Source organism: Camelus ferus, chromosome 2, assembly GCF_009834535.1.
Source record: "Camelus ferus isolate YT-003-E chromosome 2, BCGSAC_Cfer_1.0, whole genome shotgun sequence".
Lineage (NCBI taxonomy): Eukaryota > Metazoa > Chordata > Mammalia > Artiodactyla > Camelidae > Camelus > Camelus ferus.
The window spans coordinates 28,784,041-28,811,978 of NC_045697.1; the positions used below are offsets into that span (position 1 = coordinate 28,784,041).

At 37.0% G+C, this 27,938-nt stretch overlaps 1 protein-coding gene across 3 annotated transcripts in view; it reads left to right on the forward strand.

Annotated features, from left to right (window-relative positions):
• Positions 1–27,938, forward strand: part of LOC116668547 (nucleosome assembly protein 1-like 1) — a 39,788-nt gene that overhangs the window by 8,328 nt on the left and 3,522 nt on the right. The window contains exon 3 of one of the 3 annotated variants that reach the window (XM_032496250.1): positions 3,324–3,995. The exons of the other annotated variants lie outside the window; for them this stretch is intronic. Within the exon in view, the coding sequence (XP_032352141.1) occupies positions 3,324–3,436 (113 nt within the window). The 3' untranslated portion in view covers positions 3,437–3,995. Of the gene's footprint in view, positions 1–3,323; positions 3,996–27,938 lie in introns of those variants that run through there. 3 annotated transcript variants of the gene reach the window in all.

Genomic DNA, 27,938 nt, shown 5'->3' on the forward strand with positions numbered 1-27,938 from the left:
ATGACACAACATCTATCTATCTTCTTTATATAATAAAACAGAAAACTATTATCTTCAAGAAACTCCATTTCTGTACCCTGATCTGCATCCCTGATACTCTCACTGTTAGTGTGGCAGGACAGACATTTTCTTCCTCCCTGTATGCTGTTCCCTTCTTGGGGCATAGCACATACCATGGGGAACAGAAGGAGCTTTTGGCAATGTTACTGAATGCAGGGGAAGAGATAGAGACTCTTTCAGAATATTAACACATGAATGAGTTCCATGTTTGCAATGTGAAAAGTCTGATTATATATATTCCACTGATAGGATTTGACACACTCCAGGTCTCATCTAAAGTGATACAGAGCTGAATGGCTCACAGCCTATGCCAGCGGTAGGGAAGAAAACGTAAGATCCTGGGGAAAAGGTGCAGGTGTCATGGGGGGAGAAGAAAAGGAAGGGGATGGCCAAAGGGAAGGATGTTTTTTTCTTTCTTGGAAGAGAGTGAGCTAGCCAGATAGGGTGGCTCAGTGGACTTGGGCGAAAGAACCGCTGCCTGGGGCTGAGGTTAGCTGATACGGAAAGAGTAAAGAAGCCCTTTCCAAACTCTTACTCCGTTGTGACTCTGAGGAGCTCTGACACTAACTTGAAGCAGGGCACTATTGTGCACGTTCTGCTAGATTACAAGCCATGCGAGGGCTGGGATCTTTGTATTGTCCATGATGTATCACAAGTGCCTAGAACAGTGCCTGGTACCTGTAGGCTCTCAATGAATATTTGTTCAACTGAATCAAAAAATTCTGTGTCTGTACCTGACTGACTAACAATATCGTTGTTTAATATTGGACTGTACCACTCCTGCCTTCCCTATTCAAGACATGGTCCTGGTGTTTCATTAGAAATGAACCAGTACATTTGTCAAGTGACCTACATAAGGAGTGGAGGAGGAGAAGGGGATACTTTATGGGACACAACAACGTATTAGACTTTTACTGCTCTTATCCCTGATGCCATTCCAGCTATAGGACGAATTAAACAATGGAGTAGAATTAGATTTTTCCAATATTATTTAAAGAATTTTAAATATAGAATCTACTACTCTCTTTTTCCCTTTTCCTAGTATTTTTCCAATCATGACAACTCTGAAATGGATTGGCTTGACATAAGACCCAGGAGAAATGGGAGAGTGTTACCCACTGACTTAAAAGATTTTTTTTTTAAATGGTTTTTTTATATAAAGATATCACTGCTTTAAAATGCATAGCATTAGAAAAATACATATAAATAGTTTCTTATTATATTTGAACATGAAACTGCATAGGCAGAATCTAGGGTATTTTATTATCCAGTCAACTGAACTATTTTAAGATTTGAGGATATCACTCTGATTTTGGAAATTTTAAGAAGTTCTGGAGTGGAGTTTCTGAAGGTTTCCCAACAAAATTTCCTTCGCCCAATGACTTTCAAGGTTATTTTAATGAAATAGATATTTTAGTATTTATTTATAATGCTCCCCTCAGCTGATTCCCACAAAGGGGTGAGACATGGTGCACAAGAAGGCTTGGCTGGATGATAATCCCCTCTTCTTGTAGGCACAAAGTCTTTGTTATTGAGTCAAATACATCAGTCCAGGCTTTCTTCTTAGGATAAATTTTCTCACCAGGAGCTCCTTCTGCTTTCTCACAAATAAGATTCTTTTAGCTCTTCCCACCATTTTACTAGGTATCTCCAGACATATATGGAATAGATAAAGCTTGGACTGAGGCTGGGAGCCCACTATTATCATCATTTTACCTTTGTGTAGTTCTTTATAGTTTAAAAAGTACTTTTCTCCCCAGTATCTTGTTTAATGCTATCAACAACCTAGTGAGGTAGGCAGAGATGGATTTACTATGAAGCTAATGAAAGTTTAAGTTTCAGCATCCCTTGGGAAGGACCTTAGCGGAGTCAAACCATCATAAGATTTTGTAAAATTTGCCAAGTTTTTATCCACAGTAGATTTAAACTACTGTCTCTGTCTACTCTGACAACCCTACCTTCGTATGGGAGGTATTGGAGTGTCCTTAGGCATTTTGGGGATTCAGCTGAGGGGAAGTTGAATTTGGTACATTTAATTTGGATTTAGTGAAATTTATTTATGTAGTTTGCAATCACTTTTACATATAGTTAAGTCCTTGCCAGTTGTTCCAGTATAGGAATGGCTTCCAGGAACTCTCCCTCTGCAAACTGTTAATGAATGTCAACAGTGCAGAGTATTTAAGGTTTGTCACTGCACAAGAGATTTGCAGATGCCTTGTAATCTTGCACCTCATACATGAAAGAAACTTAATAGGGGACTTCCCAAATTTGACAACGATCCTAAAAATTTATATGACATTACCAAAACAAGTTGCGGAGCCAAAATAAACTTTTAGAAACTAGACATAGAAAAAAAAAATGAAAACTAGGTTAAAGAAAAACTACTTTTCATTCTCTATACAGAAAATAATATAACAAAACCATTGTCATATGAAAAGGTGATCAAAGATCACCAAATTTTTGGAAAATGAGAATACAGAAATATGGAAAGATATATTCATTTAGCTATTTCATCCACAAATATTTATCATTTGGCTACTATATTTTCAAGAATGCTACTAGGGGCTGGGACTGGAACAGTGAATAGACATAAATAATCCCTGACATTGAGATATTCATGGAGGAGCAGGACACTATCAAGCAATCATATCAATAATTATTTATTTATAATTAGAATAATTGTGATAAAAGAGAAGTGCAAGATGCTCTGAGAGCTAACCTAAGTCTGCATTTTAGGGAAGGTTTCCTTGGAAAAAAGAACATGTAAACCAGAGGAGTATCTAGATTAAAGGGGGAATGAAGAATATTTTACTCAGGGGAAAGAGTAGGAAAAAGGGCTCTGAGGTGGGAAGGTACTTGCTGATTTAAAAAACAAAAAAACAAAAGAATGACAGTGTAGCTAGTTTGTCATAAGCAATGGAAAAGTAGTGAAAGAGTCTAGCAGACTAGTTTGCCTGTTCTAAAACTTCATATAAGTGATACTTAGAGTATATACCTATATATACTCTATGTGTTTGTATAAGATTTCTTTAACTGAGCATACTGTTTTTGAATTTCACCTGTGCTGTTGCATCTATCTGTGGGTGTTTGTTGCTGAACATTATTCCATTGTAAGGATATACCACAATTTATTTAGCCATTCATCTGCTGATGGACATTGCAGTTGTTTCCAGGTTTTGGCCATTATGAATAGAGCTGCTATGAACATTCTTATATAAAAGACATGAGATTTTTAGTCTACTGTTCTTCCCGTATCACTGCAGTGAAGAAGCAAGAATATGCTCTGTGTTGCACGGAAGTATTAATAGAAGAGCAAAGAGCAGTTCAACATCTACCTGATCCTTTTGTTGACCTCATGAAGGTACTTGAGTCCTAGCCTCTGCAGATAAGAAGAGCTGGGTCAGGTAATGCGACACGGACACAGCAGCAGCCTGGCCTGAGTTCCACATCACCAACATCTGATACATGAAACATGCTTTGAGACGTAGGAAAAGATTCTTGCTGATGCCTGAAGGTGGGGAGCCAATCTTGTCTACACCCTCCAGTCTAAACAGGAATCCATAACTACCTAAGGGATGCTTTATCCCAGGCCAAATGGTCTTAATCCTACTTCGCCTTGTCCTTTTCCTAATTCTCCCAAAGGACTGACCCCCATAGCAGTGATCTATAACTCTAGCTTACTGTATAACCCCATGGTGCTTTTATTGTATTTGCATATTCAGCAGAAGCAATCCCAGCTTTAAAGTAAAAAACAAACAAACAAACAAACAAGCAAACAAAAAAACTCCTGGGCTGAGGCGTGCTATGGAAAGTCAGCTGCTACTCCTGTATGCATCTTTATCTGATTACTCTAATTTTAGTCACTGTATCTATGACTTAATTCACTTATTTATTTTAATTGAAGTATAGTTGATTTATAATATATTAGTTGCAGGTATACAGCATAGTGATTCAGTATTTTTATAGATTATACTCCATTTAAAGTTATTACAAGATAATAGCTATAACTTCCTGTGTTATACAATATATCCTTGTTGCTTTTCAATTTTATACATAGTAATTTTTTTTCTCTTAATCCCATATATCTATCTTGCCTCTTCCTCCTTCCCTCTCTCCACTGGTAACCACTAATTTGTTTTCTGTATCTGTGAGTCTGTTTTGCTATGTATATTTGTTCATTTTATTTTTTAGATTCCCCATGTAAGTAACATCAGACAGTATTTTCTTTCTCTGTCTGACTTCTCTCACTAAGCATAACATTCTCTAGGTCCATCCATGTTGCTACAAATGGTAATATTTCATTCTTTTTTACGGCTAATATTCAATTGTATATATAAATCACATCTTCTTCATTCATTTGACTGTTGATAGATACTTAGGTTGCTTCCATATCTTGACTATTGTAAATAATGTTGCTATGAACATTGGGGTGCATGTATCTTTTCGAATTGGTGTTTTTATTTTCTCCATATATATACCTAGGTGTGGAATAGCTGGATCATATGCTAGTTCTATTTTTAGTTTTTTGAGGAACCTCCATACTGTTTTCCATAATGGCTATACCAATTTACATTCCCACCAACAGTGTATAAGGGTTTTTTTTTTCTCCACATCCTCACCAACATTTATTATTTGTGGACTTTTGATGATAGCCATTCTGACAGGTAATAGGTGATATCTCATTGTAGTTTTCATTTGCATTTCTCCAATAATTCACAATATTGAGCATCTTCTCATGTGCCTGTAGGCATCTGTATGTCTTCTGTGGGAACATGTCTATTCAGGTCTTCTGCCCATTTTAAAAATTGTGTTGTTAATTTTTTTGATTTTGAATTGTATGAGCTGTTTACATATTTCGGATTTAACCCTTTGTCAGTTATATCATTTGTAAGTATTTTCTCTCATTTAATAGGCTGTCTTTTCGTATTGTTGATGGTTTCCTTTGTTGTGCAAAAGCTTTTAATTAGGTCCCATTTGTTTATTTTCGCTTTTATTTCTTTTGCTTTAGGAGAGAGAGCCAAGAAAATATTGCTGCAATTTATGTCAAAGAGTGTTCTGCCCATATTCTCAATTAGGAGTTTTATGGTTTTAGGTTTCACATTTAGGTTTTTGATCCATTTTGAGTTTATTTTTGTATATGGTGGGAGGAAATGTTCTAATATCATTCTTTAACATATAGCTGTCCAGTTTTCCCAGGACCACTTAATAAAGAGATTGTCTTTTCTCTATTGTATGTACTTGCCTCCTTTGTTGTCTATTAACTGACTCTGTATCCGTGACTTTAAATTGAAGAACAACACAGTACAAATATGACAGTATGAAGAATGTAAGTCTTTGGTAAATTTTTATTTCTGTAAGTAAAAATGACAGTATTTTGAACTACTTTTTTTCCCTCTGAGAAGAGACTTACCTTTCTTGCAGGAATTTTCTTTCCAGACAGGATTCCTGTGGCCTTTAAATATCTCACATTCTTTCTGTTTCTGCTGTATTTCTTCTTTATTTTATACTTTTTTTTCCCTTAGTTCAAAGTCAACACTCCACCCCAGCCTCCTAGATAATTCATTCTTTTCACACATTTAACTAGTGCTTGCTGTCCCATCATTTTCTCTGTTCTCTAGATTTCTCTCAAATGGATCTTTCTGTGCTACTGGCAGGATTTTTCCTTTCAGTCTTTCCTTCGTAGCCTCTAACTACAACACCTGTGTATGTACAATAAATAATGAGAGATTCTCTGGTAAAACTTCCTTGTAAAACATCTAGAAGTGCTGGATAAATTATAACAAACATTTTTTTTTTAAATGAAGAGCTGAACCAGGAAGAAAGTAGGTGTAAGAGACTGTTTAATGGCCACAAATCCCTCCCATCCCAATATGCATATCCCTTTGCAGTGCAACTTTGCTGCTGTTTGTCTCAAGAGATGGTCTATTCCTTCACCCTTTAAACCTGGGCTGCTCTTCTTTTCTGACACCTACTGGTGTGCTGCAATACAATTCAATGCTAATGCTAATTATCTGGCATTATTGTCAGAATCCGCAGATTAAAGGTCATGATCTCCATCATGACTGCTCGGCTTCAGATGCCAGCCACAAGTGGAGTCCTCAGCCACCTGCACTTTTGACCAACTAGCTACATATATGGAGGGTTCCTGTGACTCAGATTCAGTAAGTCATTAGTATGACTCATAAAATTTAGGAAAGCGCTATATTTACAATAACAGTTCATTATAAAGGATACAAATCAGGACCAAGAGATACATAGAACAAAGTCGGGGAAGGTTTTGAATGCAGGGCTTCCATGCCCTCTCCCTGTAGAATCAGGGCGTATCACCGTCTTGGCACACCAATGTATTCACCAATCGGGAAGCTCAACAGAAGAAAGGATAATCTTTTCCACAATGGTACTGGAACAGTTGGATATCCATAACAAAAAATAAAGCTTCATCTTTACTTCCTATCATATTTTTAAAAATTAACTTGAAATGGATCATAGACCTAAACCTAGTTTTCTCCAAAAGAAAATTTGGGCTGGAAAAAAAGTTTCTTACATAGGTCACAAAAAGAATAATGCATAGAAGAAAAAAATTGTAAAACTGAACTTTGTAAAAATTAAAAATGATTGCTTTTTGAGAAATACTGTAAAGAAAATGAAAGACAAGCCACACTGAGAGAATATATTTGCAAAACATATACCCGATAAAGAACTTGTATCTAGAGTAGATTTTTTAAAAAAACTTCTTACAAATCAATAAAAAGAAGACAAAAAGTATCTAATAAAAAAAAGATAGGCAAAAGGTTTGACCTGACAATTCATAAAAGAAGATAGTATGAGTGACAAATAAACACATGAAAATAGGCTTAACATCATTAGCCATTTGGGACAAAATAAATTAAAATCGCAATGAAATACCATTACACTAGAATGGCTAAAACTAAAGATTGATCGTTCCAAATGTTAGTAAGAAGGTAGATCAACTGAACTCTCATATATTGCTGGTGGAAGTACAAAATACTCATTTCAGAAAAGCTTGGCAGTTTCCAAATAGCCACTTTGGAAAGTTTGGCAGTTTCTTATAAAGGTAAATATATATATATACCAAACAACCCAGGAATCCCACCTCTATATTTACCAAGAAAAATGGTAACAAATGTCTATTTGAAGACATATATAGATGTTCACAGTAGCTTTATTTATAATAGTCAGAAACTGTAAAGAGCCTAAATGTCCATCAACTGTTTAATAATTAAACTAATTGTGGTATATCACTGAATTGAATAAATTACAGGTACATTTATAAACAGAGAAAACTATCAAAAGGATTAAGTTCAATGAAAGGATCAGAAACGAAGATTATGTAATGTATAAATCCTTTTATATGAAATTCTAGAAGCAAAAGAATAGTGACATAAAGCAAAACTGTGGTTGCTTGGTGTCAGGGGTGAGGGAAGAACATTGATTGTAAGGAGGCACAAAGGAACTTTTTGAGGTGATGGAAATATTCTGTATCTTACTTATGGTGGTTGTTACATGACTTCTTACATTTATCAAAACTCATTGAATGATACACTTTAAGTTAGTGAATTTTATTGTATGTAAATTATACCTCAATAAAATTGATGAAAAAAAGTGGTCGGCTGTTCGTATGCTCCTGGCAAACACAAAAACTTCTCTGCAGGTACATACTCTTAACTTGGGATTCATAGGATTCCCAGAGATAAAGCCCAGTTGAACATGAGATCACCACACAAATATTTCAACACACACAGGGAAACTACTAGCCTCCATCAATAAAGAGAGAAACATTAATCAGCAAAACGAGATCCTCAAGGATCATAGATAATTAGTCTATTCTGAGGAGAATACAAATCAAGTATTTATTAAAATAATAGAGGCATATATTAAGGAATTGAGAACATTAGAACAAAAATAAGACATTATTGGAAAAGGACAAAGAGTTTTGAAAATAACACTTAACCTTTCTAGTAATAGTAGAAGAAGAGGAGGAAGAAGAAAGTGGGGATGAGAAAAAGGAGTAGGAGGAGGGAGAAGAAGGAGAAGGAGAAGGGAAAGAAAGATAACAAATAGAATTTCTAGAAAAGAAAAATGCAGTCACTGAAATTTTAAAAATTATGGACAAGTCTAAGTTCTGTTTAAACTAGTTAAAGAGAGAATTAAGGCACTGGAAAATTGATTTAGGGAAAATACATAGAATATAGTGTAGAGAGTAAAAGAAGTAAAAGATATAAAAAGTTGAAAGACATAAAGACTAGAACAAGGTCTAATATATTTCTAACAGTGATTGAGAAGCAGAGAATAGAGTGAAATAGAATAGAAATAGAATATTCAGAGATAATGACTCAGAATTTTCCAGAATGAATGAAATGGCAGTGAACAAAGACATTTTAACATGTCTTACAAGATCTCAAGTGAAAATTCCTTTTAAGCTTTTCAATTTTTTTCTGTCATACAACTCCAACTTTACACTTTATTCATTAACTAGGATAAACAATACAAGAGGAGGAGTATCTTGCTTGTGGAAGTAGCAGGATATCATTAGTGTAATTCGTTTCAAATCAGTGATTTCTTTTGAACTCTGAACTTTGTGCATGCTGTTCTCTCTGTCTGAAACATGTTTTGTTGATGTTCCACTACACTGGTCACATTTTTTTTTTTTTCAGTATTCCAGTTAAATACTGGAGCCTCTATTTTGTGGTTAAGGGACAGTTTATCTTCTTCAAGAGTTTCTTTATTCATGATACATCTAATACCCCCAGGGGTTTACTCAGGCCTGAGAACAATGGCCTCAAAGAAACCAGAGAGCCTGTTCCATTTGCTTTCTATGGGTTGCCTGGTCAGCCATGGAGGGACACTGACCACTGAGTTTCCCAAGGGATCTTGGGGGCTAAAGCTCAATACTCATCATTGAAGCGAGGGTCTGCTACCACTGCCATAACTACCTCTCTAACCTCTACCATGGGTAGGCAGCAACATACTAGAGACTCAGTATAGTGTTTGTCTGGGCCTGAGCCCAAGGACATGTCAGCTCCACCCCTCCTCCCACAGTCTCCATAGTCCCCACAACCTCCCTGTGCATTTCCTGTATGACTCTGTATGTATAAGGGTTGGCAACACTATAAGAAGTCTCTTTCACTCCTCCTAATAGTTGGCTTGAATCAGCACAGACTCAGATTCCCAATGCTTGGTTCTTCACACACACACACACCAGAGCCCCCCTTCCATGGCGTGCCCTCAGGGCCAGGATTTAGATCACTAAATCCTGATAATTCTATCCCCGACCCACCCCACCACCTTCTTCTAATCTGTAATCTACTTTTCATCCCTCTTGCAATCACCCTGGCTTAGATCCTAAACATCTCTTATCTAGAACACTACAATAATCTCCTTATTAGTCTCCCCCACCTTCACTCATCATTCACACCACTGTGCTCACCTCCTTGTCACTGCCATATCCTTACTCTCCTGAATTCCTTTCATGCTGTCACCAAAAGGAACTTTTTAACTTTCAAAACTGATTATGTTCTTCTGATTAAAGTCACATCACGGTGAGTCAGGAAGAGCCTGAGTTTTAGAACCAGCAAACCCTGGTTCTACAGCTTACTAGCTACTTAGCAATTCTGTCTTTTAGTTTCCTCTCCTATAAAAGAGAGATAAATAATAGTATCTATCTCATAAGATTGATTTGAAGATTAAATTCTAGAATGCATGTAAAGTTTCTAGCACAATGCCTGGCATGGGTTAATACTCAAAATAATATTATATGTCTCCATTTCCCCTCTCTTCTTCCTAATCATTTATGATTAGATCTGAATGTTTCATGACATAAAAGATGTCTGTGACATCCCCAGCTCTAAAATGGAGCTGGCTCACTCACCTGTGAGCATTAAGCTCCTGTCTCCACTGTTCACTCAGAACATCCTTGCTCTTCTTGTCCAGGTTTTTGATTTTCAGATTCTTTGATTCTTACTCACCAAATTTATGTCACACTTCTGGGTCTTCCTGACCTGTCTGGAATTATTTCATCACCCAACTACTCTCAGGCCAACTTTAATTGATTTTAATTTTGCATTTTTATGTGACTTTGGTGAAGTTGAAGCTTCAGATAGAGGCATTTTCATCAATCAACATAGTCCAGATACAGTGTAGACCGAGTTCTTCTCCCTTCTCCTGCCCTTGAACCTCCACACCCTCCTCACCCAGAATCTCCCCTCAGTTTGGGAAACTGGACAGAAAGTCCTCCAATGTCCTTCCCTGCCTTCCTCCCCACCGTCCCTCTTCCTAGATGCTGTCCATCCTTTTTGGCATCTTTGCATATTTATCTATGCTGTTTTCCCCCTTGTCCATCCAGCAGACTCTAATTTAAGAACTGTTTCAAGCTTTCCTCTTTGGTAAAGTCTTGCTTAGTCTATCTTTTCCTCCCCTGAAGGACAAGCTTCACATCTGATTGTACTGGCCCAGGATGGTGCCAGGCATGTAGCTGGATCTCAGTGAATATTTGTTGAAAGGCAGCCCCTAAAAGGACTGGTCATTTAGTTTCAGGTTCCTGGGGCTGCCCTTGCTGCTATCTTTTCAAATACCCAGATGTTCAGTTTTTCCTTTGATTCTGTGATACATTTCTGATAAATTCTTTTTTCTTTTCTTTTTTTGGCTAAGCTAGCCAAATTTTTGTTATGTTGCTTGTAATTATAGACTCCTAATTGATGCAAGCATGTATTACCTTTATACTGAGAAAAAATGTTTATTTCTTACAACAGAAATATAAATAGACTGTACTTGAGTATTCTGTTTTTGAGGAAAGTGAGAAACTTCACATTCACCTACTATGGGAGAACTGAAATTTGAAGAGGGTTTTCAATAATAAAGTGGGAGAACAAGACATAGGAGGCACAGGACCTGTGGCTGGGACACAGTGGTGAAATGCATACAAGGGTCCTCTTCACAAAAAGAGTACATCCAACTTAGGTTGAACTGAAAAAAATTCCTCAATGAGCATCGTCGTGCAGGAGCCTCTCCTTGAACTTACTGGAGGCAGGTTTGTTGTCTTTAAAATGGTGCTCTGCACAAAACAGCTTCTCAAAATGTTTGTTGAAAATTAGATTTAAAAAAGCAAATTGTATGCAGAGAGTGAAATGAGATATTCTTTCTTTGACCTGACTATGAAAAGACTTAAGATAGGAGAACAAAGATAAAAGGTGGTGGGAGGGAGACCAGCTCATTTAGGGAGCATACCTCCTAAATGTGCAGACATAGATATATTTCTGGTTGTGCCTCTGCCAATAGGTGAGGAAGAACTAAATCCAATTAAGGTGTCCATTAGTAAGACTGTATGTCTATCACACAGTCAGGCCTAGCTGCCATCAACACTTGATTTGTGGTCAAACACTGCTCTCTCTGCTCTTGTAAAACACACAACTCCATCCTTACTATAAGAGATCTAGGAAGGACATAAAATGCCATGAATAGTTTTATAGGTCTTTGACAGATGACTCATCTTCCGAATTCCTGCCCCAATTTTGTGTCATTCTAGGGTAGTTGCCCTAAACTGGGAGTGCCCCTCAGAATTATCTTCAGAACTCTGTAGAGAAAATACACATGGTGGTCCCCACCACAGACCTACTGAATTAGAATCTCTGAGCTTACTGTTTTATTGTCTGTTTTTTGTTTTTGTTTGATTGTTTTTAATCTTTTTATGGAGATAAAATTTGCTTACAATGAAATGCATAGAACTTTACTGTTTAGTTCAATGAATTTTGACAACTATATACACTCAGTAACCATCACCTGAAATAATATAATGAGCATTTCTGTCATCCTCAAATTCCCTTGTGTCCAGTCCAATCTGCTCCAGCCTACCAGAGGCAACCATTTTTCTGATTTCTATCACTATAACTTAGTTTTGGGATGCTAGGATTTTAAAAAATACTGGTAAGTATAGTTATCACCAACTTGAATAAATCTCAGAAACATAATAATAAGTAAAAAACAAGTTGTAGAAAAATATAAATTATTTCACTTACAAAAATCATTTACAACTTAAAACAATGACAATTATTCTTTAGAGACTTATGCATGTTGTAAAGACATAAAAATGTACATGGGAAAGATAATCATTAATTTCAGGATAGAGGCTGCCTTGGGTAGAGTGGGAAGGACTACTAATGAGGAAGTGCACTCAGAGGGCTTTAATATTTTATTTCTTAAGCTGCTAGTGGGTACATGGGTGTTCTTTGTATTTGTACATGTCTTTATGTCTATAATATTTCACAATAAAATAATTAAAACTTCACAAGGGATTTTGATGCACATGCCCTTCTAATCTCTAGACACCAGGAAATACTCAAAATTTTAATAATTATTTAAGTATAAATATTTCAAAAACTAGGATTAATTGTGCCATCATTGGTTCAAGGAGAATTTCCTTTGAGGGGTAAGATAATTAGGTTTTTATTTATTTACCTATTGATTATTTTAATGGAGGTGATGCAGGAAAATGGATGTGGGGCATGAGGAGAGCCATGTTCCACGTCTTGGTGGAGCCCCTTGGACGTGCCTGCCAGGTGTGGGTCCTCGACTTCGCGCAGGAAAGAATTCAAGTGTGAGCCATGGTTGAGTAAAGGTAGATTTATTTGGAGAGATACATACTGCATAGAGCGTAAGGTAAGAGAAAGGCAAGGAAAGAGGTGTGAGAGTTGGGTGCTCAGGTTAAAGTAAAGTAGGTGCATCCTCCAAAGACAGAGTGCAGGCCATCTCTGAAGAGGAGGGAGTGAAAAAGGGCGGCCAGGAGTGGTGTTGCCAGTTTTTATGGGCTCTGTAGCTTCACACGCCTACAGGTGGGACCATTCCAACTGCCCTGGGGAAGGGGCTGGGATTCCCAGTTATTGGGCCATGGCCCATTCTTTGGCCTTTTGTGGGCGTGTTATTTATCACGCTGTTACATTGAGCATCTGATGAAGCTCAAGGTCTACTGGAAGTCAAACCTCCTGCCAACTTAATCTTCAAGGCCAACCAGGAGTTGAATCTTCCACCATTTTGGTGCTAAATTGCTGTCATTCCTTGAATGGCTGTCCCCTGTCCCCTTCCATCCTGTCCCCTTCCATCCCAGACGTACTGGGGATTGAGCCCAGGACCTTGTGCATGCTAAGTAAGCACTCTACCACTGCACTATATCTTCCTTCCCAAGGAGCATTTTAAACTTCTATTTTGGCCCTTACTCTGTGGTTAACTGTTATCCATTAAGTACATTATACTCCATTAGAGAACAGATAATATTCTATTTAATATTTTAGTCCTCTGAGTACCTGTTGTTATATGCATGGCACATACAGATAAAAAAAGTTAAAAAAGGAAGAAGATTCTAAACCTACTAATTGATCCATATTTTAACATTACTGATTTGCAGGTTTTCTATCATCCTGCAATATTTTAAGGCCTCTCAATATCTACAAACATCAATTTCACATCCACCTCCTCTTTTAAGGTTTTTGGGTCCAAAAGGAAAAGAGCAGGCCCAACGGCCTAATAATACCCATCTCATGTCAGTCTTGTTAAGTCACCAGTATAACATTTAGCACACTAGAGAAGGAGAAAGACAGTTGATATAAAGAAAAAAAGGAAAAGAAGATAAAAGATTCTCGTTTAAAACATACAGATTTAGTTCCAGAAAAATCCTTGAGAATTATTCAGTATGGAGATGATGCAGGAAAATGGATGTGGGACGTGAGGAGGGCAGAGTCCCAGGTCTTAGTTGAGCCCCTGGGACGTGCCCTGCCAGTGTGGGTCCTTGGCTTCACACAGGAAAGAATTCAAGTGCCGAGCCACCGTTGAGTAAAGGTGGATTTATTTAGAGAGGTACACACTGCGTAGAGTGTAAGGCAAGAGAAAGGCAAGGAAAGAGGTGTGGGAATTGGGTGCTCAGGTTAAAGTAAAAGTAGGTACATACTCCAAAGACAGAGTGTGGGCCGTCTCCAAAGGGGAAAGAGAGCACAAAGCCCCAGTAGGTGTGGTGTTGTCACTTTTTATGGTCTCAGTAGCTTCACACGCCTACAGGCGGGATCAGTCCAACTACCCTGGGGAAGGGGCTGGGATTACCAGGAATTGGGCCACTGCCCATTCTTTGGCCTTTTGCATTAGCCTTGGGGCTGTCATGGGGCCTGTGAGCATATTATTTGATCACGCTGTTACAATGAGCATATAAATGAAGATCAAGGTCTATTAGAAGTCAAACCTCTTAATCCTCAAGGCCAACTAGGAGGTGAATCTTCCACCATTTTGGCTGCTGTCATTCCTTGAGTGGCTGTGCCCTGCCCACTTCCCTCCTGTCTCATTAATGCTAAGGTGTAAAGAAAAGGGTCATTTAATCATGTCAGGGAAGACTTTCAGGGAAGCTTACCCATGAGTTGAGCCTCGTTTTCTCCATGTCTTTTGTAGATGTCTCCTTATGGTGTTTTTTGCACTGTATTGCACCTACTTACAAGTTGCCCCTAATTAGACTATTAATGAATGCCTAAATGGTAGAATTAGAATTGTCTGCATTTTTGTTTCTCCTGAACCTAGTAGATAGCATTGCTCAATAAACATTGATTGGAATAAGGACAAGAAAGCAAGAAAAGTGATGGACAGGAAGAAAGTAGACGTATCTGGCTCATAGTAGGGAAGAAGGGAAATAAATATGCAGAAAGAATATTAAAGGAAGGGAAGTAAAGGTATTAACTAGGATGAGGTTCAGCCATGACTGATAGAAAACCTTCTCCAAAAAACAATGGCTTATAGAAAAGAGAAGTTCATTTCTCTCTTATAAAAAAGTCTGGAGGTGGATGTTCCAGGGCTGGTAGGGGCCTCACAAATTCTTATTTTGCAGCTTACTCAGACATCAGATGTGGTTTTCACCTCATGATCTAAGATGGCTGCTTAACCTCCAGTCATCATGTCCTCATTCCAACTAACAGAAAGGACAAAGGGGAGAAGTGCTTACCCACTCTCTTCAAAAATACTTTCTGGATATTGTACACATAACTTCTGCTTACTTCTCACTGTCCAGAATTTAGCCTTGACCTCACCTAGTTACACAGGGATTTGGAAAATGTAGTCTTTATTCTGGGTGACCTCATCCCACATGAAAATCAGAGATTTTATTACTAAGGAAGAAGAAGAAGAAGTGAGATTAGTGAATCAAAGGTATAAATATTTTTTATACATTACTATGTTTATTATGCATAATATTATATATATTATATATGATATTTTAAATATTAATTGAATACCAGGAAAATGTGCTGTAAAAATGTTTTTCTTTAAAACAAATTCAAGCTTATTTATTTTTTTCCTTTGTAAAAATCTTTCTTGTTACCTACTGTGAATATAACATAGTAGAGTTTGTAAAACCAAGGACTCCAGAGCAGAATGCCTATATTTAAAACATGGCTCCATAGTTTACTTGCTGTGGCTTTGTAACTGTGGATAAATCACTTAACCTCTCTAGCTGCAATTTCTTTGTCTGTAAAATGAAAATAGTAATAGTACCTACCTTGCAGGTTGCTACAAAGATGAAATGTATTAATATACATAATATATACAACAGTAAGTGCTCAATAAATATTAACAATTATTATTTATGGTTGAAACTTTAGAACATTCAAACAATTAGAAAGAGTAGGAAAAGTGATCTATAGTTCCACTTCCCCAGAACAACCAATATTAAAATAATGCTGTATTTACTTACAATCTAATTGTTATGGATATTTTTACACAGTTGGAATACTTATGTATATGATTCATATCCTGCTTTAGTCCAGATCCGCTCCTCTTCCTTCTCCATTCTACTTTGTGTCCCCAGAGGTTGACCAATAAGGACTCCATCAATGGGTTCTATTGGGTTCTTCTATATGGATTACCAATAAGGACCACCAGGCAAGGTTATTTACTTTCCACTCCCTCTTTGAGGGATTGCTTTGCATTGGCTGTGTCCCTTTACAGAAGGTTCCAGCTCTTATCAGAGGCTTTCTCTCTCACACAGCTACCCTTTCTGGGATCCTCCCTTCAGATGTAGGATTGATAATAGCTGTTGACAGACCTGAAGCTCTGCAATAATCCTTACTGGTTTCCCTAAACCTTTTGTAAATAACCCCTTTATTAAATCCCCTCAGATTACCCCATTTGAGTGTACCATGTCCTTTCTTCTAGGACTTTGACTGACTCATACATAGGAGAACAAGAATTTTTTCAGAGAGTTTATTTTAGTAGGTGTATAATATTCTATAGTGCCAATGTACCTTAACAATAGTAGCAATTAGTTAATGTATGTGTACTTTACAGACACCAGTTTTATTCATTTCAACCCCAGGGACTGGTAGTTTACAGATGAGGAAATTGAGCCTCAAGGAACTCTGAAAATTTACTTGCCTTCGGTTACAGAGCTGGTAAGCTGCAAGGTTAGTCTGACTTCAGAATCTGTATTCTTCCCATTAAACCTAGTGGTTCCAGAGCCTGGCTCATCATCAGATGAATGTATGGAGTTTTATTTATTTATTTTTTCTGTGTCCACTCACAGAGAGCTTAATTTTGTAGGTCCAGAGTGAGACCCAGAAATCTCTATTTTTATAAAAATTCCTCAGAGGATTCTGATAATCGGTTAGATTTTGAAAGAAATTACCTCATTTTAGGATGCTTATGTTTCCTTTCGTTGGATATTTTGATCATCTGTATATTTGGTTTTTATAAATAAGGCTGCAGTGAAGATGGTTATATACAAAGCTTTGTCTGTAATTTGTATTGTTTACATAGAATAAGTCCCAGAAGAGTGATTAGTGAATCAGTGATATAAATATTTTTGATTCTGGATGTTTCATTCAAACATTTATTCACTCAGCTACTCAAATATTCACTTAAAATATACATTCCTTAAATAACAAGTTTCTACTATATAGCACAGGGAACTATACTCAATATCTTGTAGTAACCTATAGTGAAAAAGAATATGAAAAGGAATATATGGATGTATATGTATGACTGAAACTTTATGCTGTACATCAGAAATTGACACAACATTGTAAACTGCCTATACTTCAGTTAAAAAGTACAGTCTTTCTACAAATATTTATTTACCATGTGCCAAGCACTGTGCTGAGGGTTTGAAATATAACAGCAAGACACATAGTGGGGAGACAGAAATTAAAATAATTATCCAAATGAAGTACTTAAGTTTTAATTGTATGAAGAAGAAGTAAAGGGGAATATAATCTGGTTTGGGGATGATTATTGAAGATATTACTAAGGAAATGATATTTAAATTGAGGCTTGATGAATGAGTAGAAGTTAGCTATGCAAAGAGAAAGGAGATCGCATTCCAGGCAGAGAAAGTAACATATGCAAAGGCTCAAAGGTGTGGGAGAATTTGGAAAGTAACATAAAATTAGATTTATGACTAAAAAGACAGTATAGATATACTGAAGTGAAGCAAGAGTGAATGAAAAGGGATGAATTAAGAAGTTATTGCAGCGGTTTATGAAGGACATGGAGTAAAAAGACATGATTGACAACTTGAAGTGGTATCACTTACCAGAGAAGTAAGTGTATAGATTACAGATATGTGTAGAAAGTAGGATCTATAGGACTAACGAGTCCTATAGATTATTAATTGTATAAAAGTGGTAAAGAAAAAGGAGAGAATGAATCCCAGGTTTCTGGTACAGACAAGTGGCTGAATGATGTTATTTGCCAAGAGAGGGACAGTGGAGGCAGACGAGGTTTGCAAGCGATCATCATGAATATGGTTTTGGCAGTATTAAGTTTTGAGATGACCAAATATGTGATGTCTGAGTGGAGATGTTGAGTTGGGAGTAAGAGACAGTGATCTGGAGCTCAGAAGAGAAATCTTGTGTAAAGAAACAAAATTGATACTGAAACCACTGAAGTGGATGGAATGTATAGTGTAAAGAAAGAATATACAGAGTGTCAAGAAGAGAAGGTTAATGACTGCACCTGGAAGAGCCTAACATTGAAGGGCTGGATAAAGAAGAAGGTCCAAAAGAAAACTGAAAAATAATGAGCACAGAAGCAGGAGGAAAACCAAATGTGTGTGTTGTAATGGAAATTCAAGAGAAAAGAGATGTTTCACTGGAAAGCTGTCAAAAAGTCAAAAGTTTTTGAGTGATCAAGATGAAAATGAAAAGCAATGGTTAAATTTAGCAAGAGAAGTTGATGGAATGAGTTGAGAAGTGAATGGTATGCACAAAATAATATTTCATCAAATGAACAAAGGTAATCACTGCAGTACTCATTGTGGAAAAATTGGACTGTCTCCTACTATGGCAAAGGATAGATACACTGTGACAGTCATACAATGGGATTCTAAAATGTAATAAAAATAAATGGACTAACATTATAGGTATCAACATGGATAAATGTAAAAATTAACTCAAAACAGATCACAGATTAAAAGTAAAATGTAAAACTTATAAACGTCTACCTGAAACAGAAAACTAGGAACCTAAGCTGCCTCGATGAAGAATTCTTAGATATTACACCAAATGCATGCTCCATTTAAAATTTTTTGATAAGTTGGACTTGTTAAAATTAAAAGCTTTTGCTCTGATTTGCAAACCACATATCTGATAAAGGATTTGTATCTGGAATATTCAAAGAATCCTTGACAGTTAAAAAATAAATCCAATTAGAAGATTGGTAAAAGACATGAAGAGACTTTTCACCAAATAAGATATACTTTACTCATGCAAATAAGATGTTTAACTTCACTAGCCATTAGTGAAATGCAAATTAAGACTATAATGAGATATCACTGCACATCTATTAGAAAAGATATAATAAACAAAAAAATAGTGGCAATAGCAAATGCTGGTGAGAATGCTGAGCAACTCACTGCTTGTGGGAATGCACAGTGATACAACACACTGGAAACAAATTTGGCAGTTCCTTAAAGAACGAAACATACATTAACCACACAACCCAGCACTTGCACACCTGGATGTTTATACTAGAGAAATGAAAATTTATGTTCACATATAAACTGTTCATGAATGTTCATAGCAGCTTTATTTGTAATAGCCTTCATCTGGAACTCAGTGAAATGTCCTTCAGTAGGTGAATGGTTAAATAACCTGTGGTACATCCATACCATGAAATACTCAGCAGTAAAAGGAACAAACTATTGATATATGCAACAACTTAGAAGGATCTCAAGGGCATTATGCAGAGTGAAAAAGCCAAACTGAAAAGGATTCATACTGAGTGATTCCATTTATACAACTTCGTAGAAATGACAAAATTATAGAGATGGAATATAAATTAGTGGTTGTCAGGGCTTGTGTGGTGGATATGTGTCACTATAAGAGGGTAGCACAAGGGAAATCTTTGTGGTAATAGAAAGTTCTATTGTAATAGTAGTTACAAAAATCTACACATGTGATAAAATGGCATAGAGCTATATACACACATTGTACTGATGTCAATTTCCTGGTTTTAATATTGTGCTATAGTTAAGTAAAATGTAATTTTGGGGGAAACTGGATGAAGGGTATACAGGACCTCTCTATCTTTGCAACTTCCTGTGACTCCATAATTATTTCAAAATTAAAACTTAAGAAAATAATGATGGATAAGAAGCAAGTTGCAAATATATATAGTGACATATTCATGTAAAATTTTAACACACAAATCCATAGTATATATTGTTTAGGGCTATGTTAATTTATAGTAGCGTGAATAAAGTGAAATTGTTTATTTTACAGTTCAAAAAGATTAAGTATTAAAATTTTGTATAGTCAAACTTAATGGTAAAGTTCAAATACATGCAAGGATGGTAATGATACACATCAATTTGAGAATAATGACTGCTTTACGGAAAGGAGATAGAGGAGATGGGGATAAGGCTTTTGGTGTATCCATAATAGGAAGGAAGTATAGAAAAATATAAAAGTTTGCTTGCAAAGAGTAGTAGAGAAATGAGACCTGATTTGGAATGTGGGGAGATGGAGTTCAGATGGGGCTTTTGTTGTTCATTTGTTTTTGCTATTTATGTTGGGACAGACTACATCTTATTTCAATATTGAAGGAAAATATTCAGTAGAAAGTTGAAAATTCAGTAAGACAGATGGCAACAAGTCCAAAGATAAGGTGAAGAAACATCAAAATGGGAATAATTGAACACGTAAGCTGTAAACATTGAAGGTTATGGTTAACGAGTAGTGAAAGACAGAATATACAAATGGACAATGACCAAACCACATATGACAACAGAATACTGACAACCACCTCTGCAGCAATGGGCACAAAATTGATCAGGACTTGGTCAATGACTGCCAGTTCCTCAGTCACCCCCTCCCCTTTTTTGGCCCTCCCTTCTAACTCAGAACAAGAGAAAGCCAAATGTACTCCCTAAACCATTTGTATAACATACCTCATTTCTAGCTAGCCCACCACCAGCTTCCCCATGCCAACAAACACTGACCAGAGCATACCTGAAGTTTTCTCTCTCTTTTTTTAACTATAAAGCTTTCCTGCTTGCCAAAAGCAAGTGATGGTGTCTCACTTCTTTGCCATTGCAATCTCTGAATAAAAAGCCTCTGCTTTCATTTCGATGATCTCCATTTATTTCCACGGTAGAAAGGTTGAATGCATGATTTTGAAGGTAGATTTATGATCCTTTGTGTGAGAGGCTGAGGTGGAGTAAGAAATCAGTTGAAAGATGGGGATATCAAGAAACTGCAAAGACAAACTTTGCATAGATGGTCTTTGTAGATGTTAAAACTCAGAAAACTGGCTTTAAGAGAAAATGACTGTTGTCAAAAGTGCTAAAGTAAATGAGAGAAAGTGGCTGAGAAGTCAACAGTAGCAAGACATTTTCAGGGATGAGGTGGGGATAGTGTTGTTTTCATACTTAGCTTTGAGGTAGCACTTTCAGTCGTCCCTTGAAGAAATGCCAGTAGGCTGAGGATCAACTGTGAAAAAGAGTACCTGTCTCCGTCCTAGTAGTGGGAGAGGCAGGTATTAGAGTGAATGTGCTAAGTTCTGTATCAGAGGAGTAAGAGTGCTATGGAAGCACCACAGGATGAAACCTAGTCAAGATTTTGAGCTAGTGAGTTCAAAGTATTGGTCAAAAATAGTTGATATTATAAACCACAGAGAATTTTACTCAGTAAAATAGGAAGAAAGTGTGGAAGGGGTACGTTTCTCTTAAGTAAAAGCAGTCTGAGCAGGAGACAAACTACCTCTCAAGGTTTGCCAACTAGTAGGAGAAGGGGAAGAATGAGGCAGACCCAAGGAGAGAACAGAGGGAGAGTCCTCGAGGGGAGGGGGAAAGGCATAGAGAGAGAGAGAAGAAAGACAGGGAGGGAGAGGAAAAGATGGAGGGAGGTAGGGAAGGAGAAAGGGATGAAGACGGAGAGAGGTAGGGAGGGAGTATCGGAGAAAGGGAGAAAGACAGACAGACAGACTAGAGACTAAGAGGGTGTTTGGTTTGGCTTGTGATAGCTTTCTGTTCCTGGTTCCCTGCTTCTGTCTGTTTCTGTTCCTGGCTTTGGTTCAAACCAATGGGTTCATGAGATTCTTAAGACAAGAAAATGTAATAAAGACTCTTGTGCTTCTCAAATTGTGTCTTTGTTTGTCTTGTTTGGGAGCTAGTGGGTAATGTAGAACCAAAGTTGATCAGTTTTTCAAGCATTTAGGGCACTGCGGTTGAAACCGTCTAACAGCCCTATTGCATAAGGCTCAGAGTTCTGACGGATGACGTTGGAGCCTCAGGGGCTTGAAGTCAACAGCAGCTTTTCCAAGGGCCCCTGCCTCCTTGCCTCATTGACTCCGTTCAGAAGCAGCCAGGACTTCATGTCTGCAGCTGCTGGGGTAGAAGGGTAGCTTCTTTGATTGGCTGAGGGTCTGGCCCTAGGAAAATGTGAGCCCTCTGTTCTTGGCTATTTCCAAGATCTTTCCCCACTTGTTTCCTATTGCACAGTGATTCAGGCCACTCTTGAGGTCGGTCAGCATTGTCCCCATCATCTGTCTCTTTCTGGGTGGTACCACTTTGAGATCATGGTACTACTAATTCTTGTGTCTTTCTTCCCTAAGCCATGAGACACAGGTTTACCGAAACATCTACCTTCTGTTTTTCACTTCCTACTGACAATACTAAATACTAGCAAGGTGGGGCTCTGAGGCTGCCTGTTTGGGGATTTACGTGATTGATTGATATTTCTACTGGCATTTAGTTTTAGTTTCCCACAACAGAAACACACAAGCAACTTTCACTCTCTTCTCAATCCCCCTGTCAATTTAACAAACTCCTCTCAAGGCAGGTTCTTAATGAGCCCTTGGTGTGCAGAAAAGACTGTAATGTTATTAATTTAAATTCCAGCAAGTGATGTGTGGTAATTTATTTAACCATTCTCCTCTTGTTGGACATTTAGATTGCTTCCAATATTTGATTTTATGATTAATTACTATAAGGCATATCTTTATGCATAAAAGTTTTTCTGTATTTAGGAAAATAATTCCTCCCTAATTTTCCAGAGTTTTCAACACCACCAGAATGTAAATATGTTTTACATATTTATATTATTTACTACTGAGCCTATAAGTACAGAATAATGACATTAACTGTCCCCACTAGCCCCCCTTTCCCCCCTCTGCTTAGTTTTCTTTGAACCTCTAAGTTCAAAGAAACTTCTCCCACATCTCCCTCTGTAAAATGCCTGTGAATTCCATTTTCACATTATCATTGCCATTTTCTTCCCATATAGACCTATCTTCTAGAGGTGTCTGTCTTCAGACTCAGATCTGTACTGATTTCTTTCTAGACCTATCACATAGAAGTTTTTTGGATCTGATGACCTACACTTTCTTGGTTTATTCTCTTATTTTGCTGGAGTGCATCCTCCAATAGCATCCTGACAAATCGTTGCAAAGAAGATAAGCATTTTGATACTATCCATGTCTAAATATATCTAACTTAAAAATCATTTCCAATTTAGAATTTTGAGGTCAGTGATCCATTGTCTTCTTTCTTTTCTTCCTTCCTTCCTTCTTTTCTTTCTTTCTTTCTTTCTTTGAAGGCTTCTATAATCATCTTTCTTGTGTTCTGAAATTTCAAGCTGATATGTCTTTGTGTTGCTGTTTTAAAATGTATTATATTTGGCACTCAGTATGCTCTTTTTTAAAAAAAATTGAGATACAATTGACACATGACATTATATTAGTTATATTAGGTATACAGCATAATGATTTCATATTTGTATATTTAATATGCCCTTTTAAGCTGGAGACTTGGCCTTTATTTCTGGGAAATGTTTTTGTGCTATTTCCTTGATAATTTTTTACCCACTGTTTTCTCTTTTGGAAACTCTTTTAGTTAGATGTTGAGCCTCTAGTTTAATCCTTTAATTTTCTTATCTTTTTTACTTCGTCCTCGTTTTTAATTTCTAAAAGCACATTTTGTTCTCTTTTTCTCCCTCCTCCCTTTCATTTTCCTCCCTCTCTCCTATTTCATCCTTCTTTCCTGAGAGACTTTCATGGTTCTAAAATCTTATCTCCCTGAGAATATCAATTTACTTTTTGAAATGTTCTTCTACCATCTGCATTATCTGTTTTCTCTTCTCCCGGGTTCTTCCCCCGCCCCGGGTTTATTTGTTTTGGTCTCTGTCTTTACGGTTGGAACCTTTCCTCAAAGATCTGACGATCCTTGGATGTTTGTTCAGATTTTTAAATGAATGGCTGCAAGCCTGATTGGAAGCTCTGTGTGAGTAGGCAGGTCTTGTCAGCTTGTGGGCTTATTTTTAGATTAAAGAGGGTAGTCTGCCGGCTTGAGGGTGTGGGTGTGGGTGTGGGTGTGGTTCTCCCAAATGTCAGTGTGTGTAGGTATTTTCTCTGTAGCAATTTAGTTTATCAAGAGAAGGAGCCTCAAATCTGCTTTTGGGGAGGATAAACCTGGCAGTTGGCGCTGCAGCACAGGGTGAGGTAAGGGGACTGAGGCATCTCAGTTCGGTCCGCAGACTTTCATCAAATCCTCATGCCTGCCCTCCTCCTGCTGGTTGCTGCCCAGAAGCCTGTCTCCAGATAAAGTACTGACAGAGTGGGGGAGGGGTGAATGCCTGACTGGTGGGAGTGGGGGAGGGGCTTGTAGCTCCAACTGCTGCTTTGCCAGTCTTTTCAGACACCCAGCATTGCTTTCAATGCCTCATTCTTACCACTGCCTTCCCGGGTACTACACGCTTCAATCCTAAGCCTTCCTAGGGGGAGTTGTCTTGCTTCTTAAGGATGTTCTCCAACAAACTCTGATCTTCCTCTTTTCTGCTAACCCTCCATCTGCTTTTTGTCTTCATATATTGGGATTTGTGGGGTACAGATATTTCCTAGTTTTATTAAAGATGGGATTTGTGTTTCTGTTTCTTGTTCTGATTGTGTTTGGAGGAAATTTTCAAAAGAAGAGGTTAGAAAGGTCAATGATCAGCCATCTTAAACTCTGTATTTGGGGGGGTTGGTAATTAGGTATTTATTTTAATTTTTTTAATGGAGGTACTGAGGATTGAATCCAGGGCATCCTGCATGCCAAACACATGCTCTGCCACTGAGCTATACCCCCACCCCCAATGATCAGCCATCTTAATCTTGGAAATTGTGGAGGTGATTTCCACACTTATTTAAATCATCACTATCCAAACTTTCTTGAAAAAAAAAATCAATAGTATTCAGAAAGCAGTTTTCTTTGCACGTACTCTGCTCAATGGCAGTGCCAAGCAGTGCTATGCCTAGCTATACTGGAGCCTGAGACAAAAGAGAAAATTACTAATACTGATCTATTTTTAAATTCCTGATATTTTTATAGGGTTTTTGCACCAATTTTGAGTTTTAAATATATTGTATTAAATATTATTTGTCTTGATTACTGAATTTTTTTGGCACCCCTTAAATATTACCCCCTGGTTGAGTGACTTCATCTTAATCCTGGCCCTGGGGGGTGTCACATTCTTCACCAGCTACCCTCACCTCCATAAACCACTACAAATAAACATATAATCTAAGTAAAAGTAGTCTGTGTGTGCTATGCACACTTTCAGCTTCAGGACAAATCCCACAGTCGCCGTTTCAATCAGTTTACCTTCAAGAGCACCTACGTAGGTGTTTCTGAGTCCTCTCCTCTGTTCATAGTAGAGTTGGTTTCTTTCTAGGGAATAGAGGACTGGGTCAAAGTGACTTTCTTGAACTACTATTACTTGTCTGTGTCCAGGTAATTATGGAAATTGAGAACAAGCATTTAGAGACTTTTATAGTAATTTGACAGAATAATTTATGTTTGTTGAATTTAATAATAAAAATGTCAACTTATATTTTTGATGTCTTTGTTCTTCTTAGATTAATTTTCTAGTAATTAATTTTTATCATATTTTATAGAAGTATTAATTGGTGATGGATTGGGAAGAAAAAACTAGGCTTTCATCATAGGTAATCTGAAAAATCTAAGTCTGGAGAGCATTCCTGGGATTTAAAAAAGAGTCAAAGTTTTCATGATATTGGACTTGGCAATGGTCTCTTGGATATGACATCAAAAGCATATGCAACAAAGGCAAAAGTAGACAAATGGGACTACTTCAAACTAAAACTTTTGTGCATCAGAGGACACAGTCAATGGAATAAAAAAGCAACCTACCAAGTGAGAGATTATTTTTGTAAATAGTATATCTGACAAGGGGTAAATATCTAGAATATATAAAGAACTCCTATATCTCAAAAATCAAATAACTCAGTTAAAAAGTGGGCAAAGAATTTGAACAAACATTTCTCCAAAGGTGGTGTACAAATAAGCAACACACATAAGAAAAGATTCTCAACACCTCTAATCATCAGGAAAATGTAGATCAAAACCACAATGAGATATCATCTCACATCCATTAGAATGGCCACTATCAAAAAAAAAAGGAAAATAACAAATGTTAGGGAAGATGTGAAGAAATTAGGGCCCTTGTGTGCTATTGGTGGAAATGTAAAATGGTGCAACTGCTATGGAAAACATAATGGCAGTTTTTTAAAAAATTAAAAATAGAACTACTGTATAATCCAGCAATCCTACTTCTGGGTATATACTGCAAAGAACTGAAAACAAGATATCAAAGAGATATTTGCACACCCACATTCATTCAGCACTAGTCACAATATCCAAGAGGTGGAAGCAAACTAAATGCTCATTGACAGATGAAAGGCTAAACAAAATGTAGTGTATATACAGAATACAATATTATTCAGCCTTAAAAAGTAAGAAAATCGTGTCATATGCTACAGCATGGGTGAATCTTAAGGACATTATGCTAAGTGAAATATGCCAGTCACCAAAAGCTGGGGTGGGGGGGAAGGAATAAATTAAGAGTTTGGGATTAATAGATACACATCACTATATAAAAAATAGATAAACAACAAGGAAGTACTGCATAGTACAGGGAACTATATTCAATTTCTTGTTATAAGCTATAATGGAAAAGAACTTGAAAAAAAATGCATATATATGTATAACTGAATCACTTTGCTGTACACCTGAACCTAACATTGTAAATCAACTACTTCAATAAAAAAATTAAAAAAACACAAAAAGCCAAATATTGTATGATTCCACTTATATGAAGTATCTAAAGTGGTCAAATTCATAGAAACAAAAGGTAAAATGGTGATTACTAGAGGCAGAAGGGAGGGGAAAGGGGTGCTGCTGTTTAATAGGAAAAGAATTTCAGATTTGCAAGATGAAAAATTTCTAGGGATCTGTTTCACAGCAATGTGAGTAAACTTACTACTGAACTGCACTATTAAAAATGGGTAAGATGGTGAATTTTATGTTATGTGCTTTTTTTTTAAACCACAATTTCAAAAAGAGAGAGAAAAAGAAAAACTAAGGGAAGTTGGCTTGTCTCTTATCTCCTCTGTATTAGTTTTTTTTGATGCATAAAAAATTATCACAGACTTATAGTTTAAAACAACATGCATGGGTCAGGAGTCTTGTCTGGGTTAGCTGGCTCCTTTGGTCAGGGTCTTGCCAGGCTGAAATCAAGGTGTTGACCATGGCTACAATCTCATCTGAAGCTCAGGGTCCTCTTTCAAGCTCATTGTGAATGTTGGTAGAATTTAATTCCTTGTGGTTATGTGATTGAGGTTCCTGTTTCTTGCTAGCTGTTTGCTGAAGACTGCTCTCACCTCCTAGAGGCTGCCCTCAGGTCCTTACCTCATGGCACCTTATCACAACATAACAGTTTGCTTCATCTTCAAGGCCATCAGGAAATCATCTCTCTGACAGTTCACCTACTTTTAAAGAGCTCACCTGATTAGGGCAGGTCCACTAAAGATAATCTCCTTTTTGATTAACCCAAGGTCCACTGATTAGTAATCTAATCATGGGGCCGATACTCCATCATATTCACTTGGTCTCACTCAGAGGGAGGTATTTATACACAAGACATATACATCAGAGGGCAGGAATCATTGGAGTCATCTTAGAATTCTGCTATCAAACCTTCTCCCCTTTGTTGAAAGTCATCAAATACCTTGCAGGACTTGTGGGATAAGACAGCCTTAAGTGGGGAAGAAAACTCTATGGTGATTTATTTTTTTTGTAGCAAAGAACTTTTTTTTTTGTTACTTTTTTTGAGGTATAGTTAATTTATAATATTATATGTTTCATATGTACAACATAGTGATTCAGAATTTTTACAGATTATATTCAATTTATGCTTATTATAAAATATTGTCTATATTCCCTGTGCTGTAGCAAGTAACTTCTTGCATAGTAACATGACATTACGTTTTCTGTTGACTCAAAACAATGATATATATTTATATTCTTTTCAGATCATATTTCTTTTATTTCCGGAAGTCATAAATTT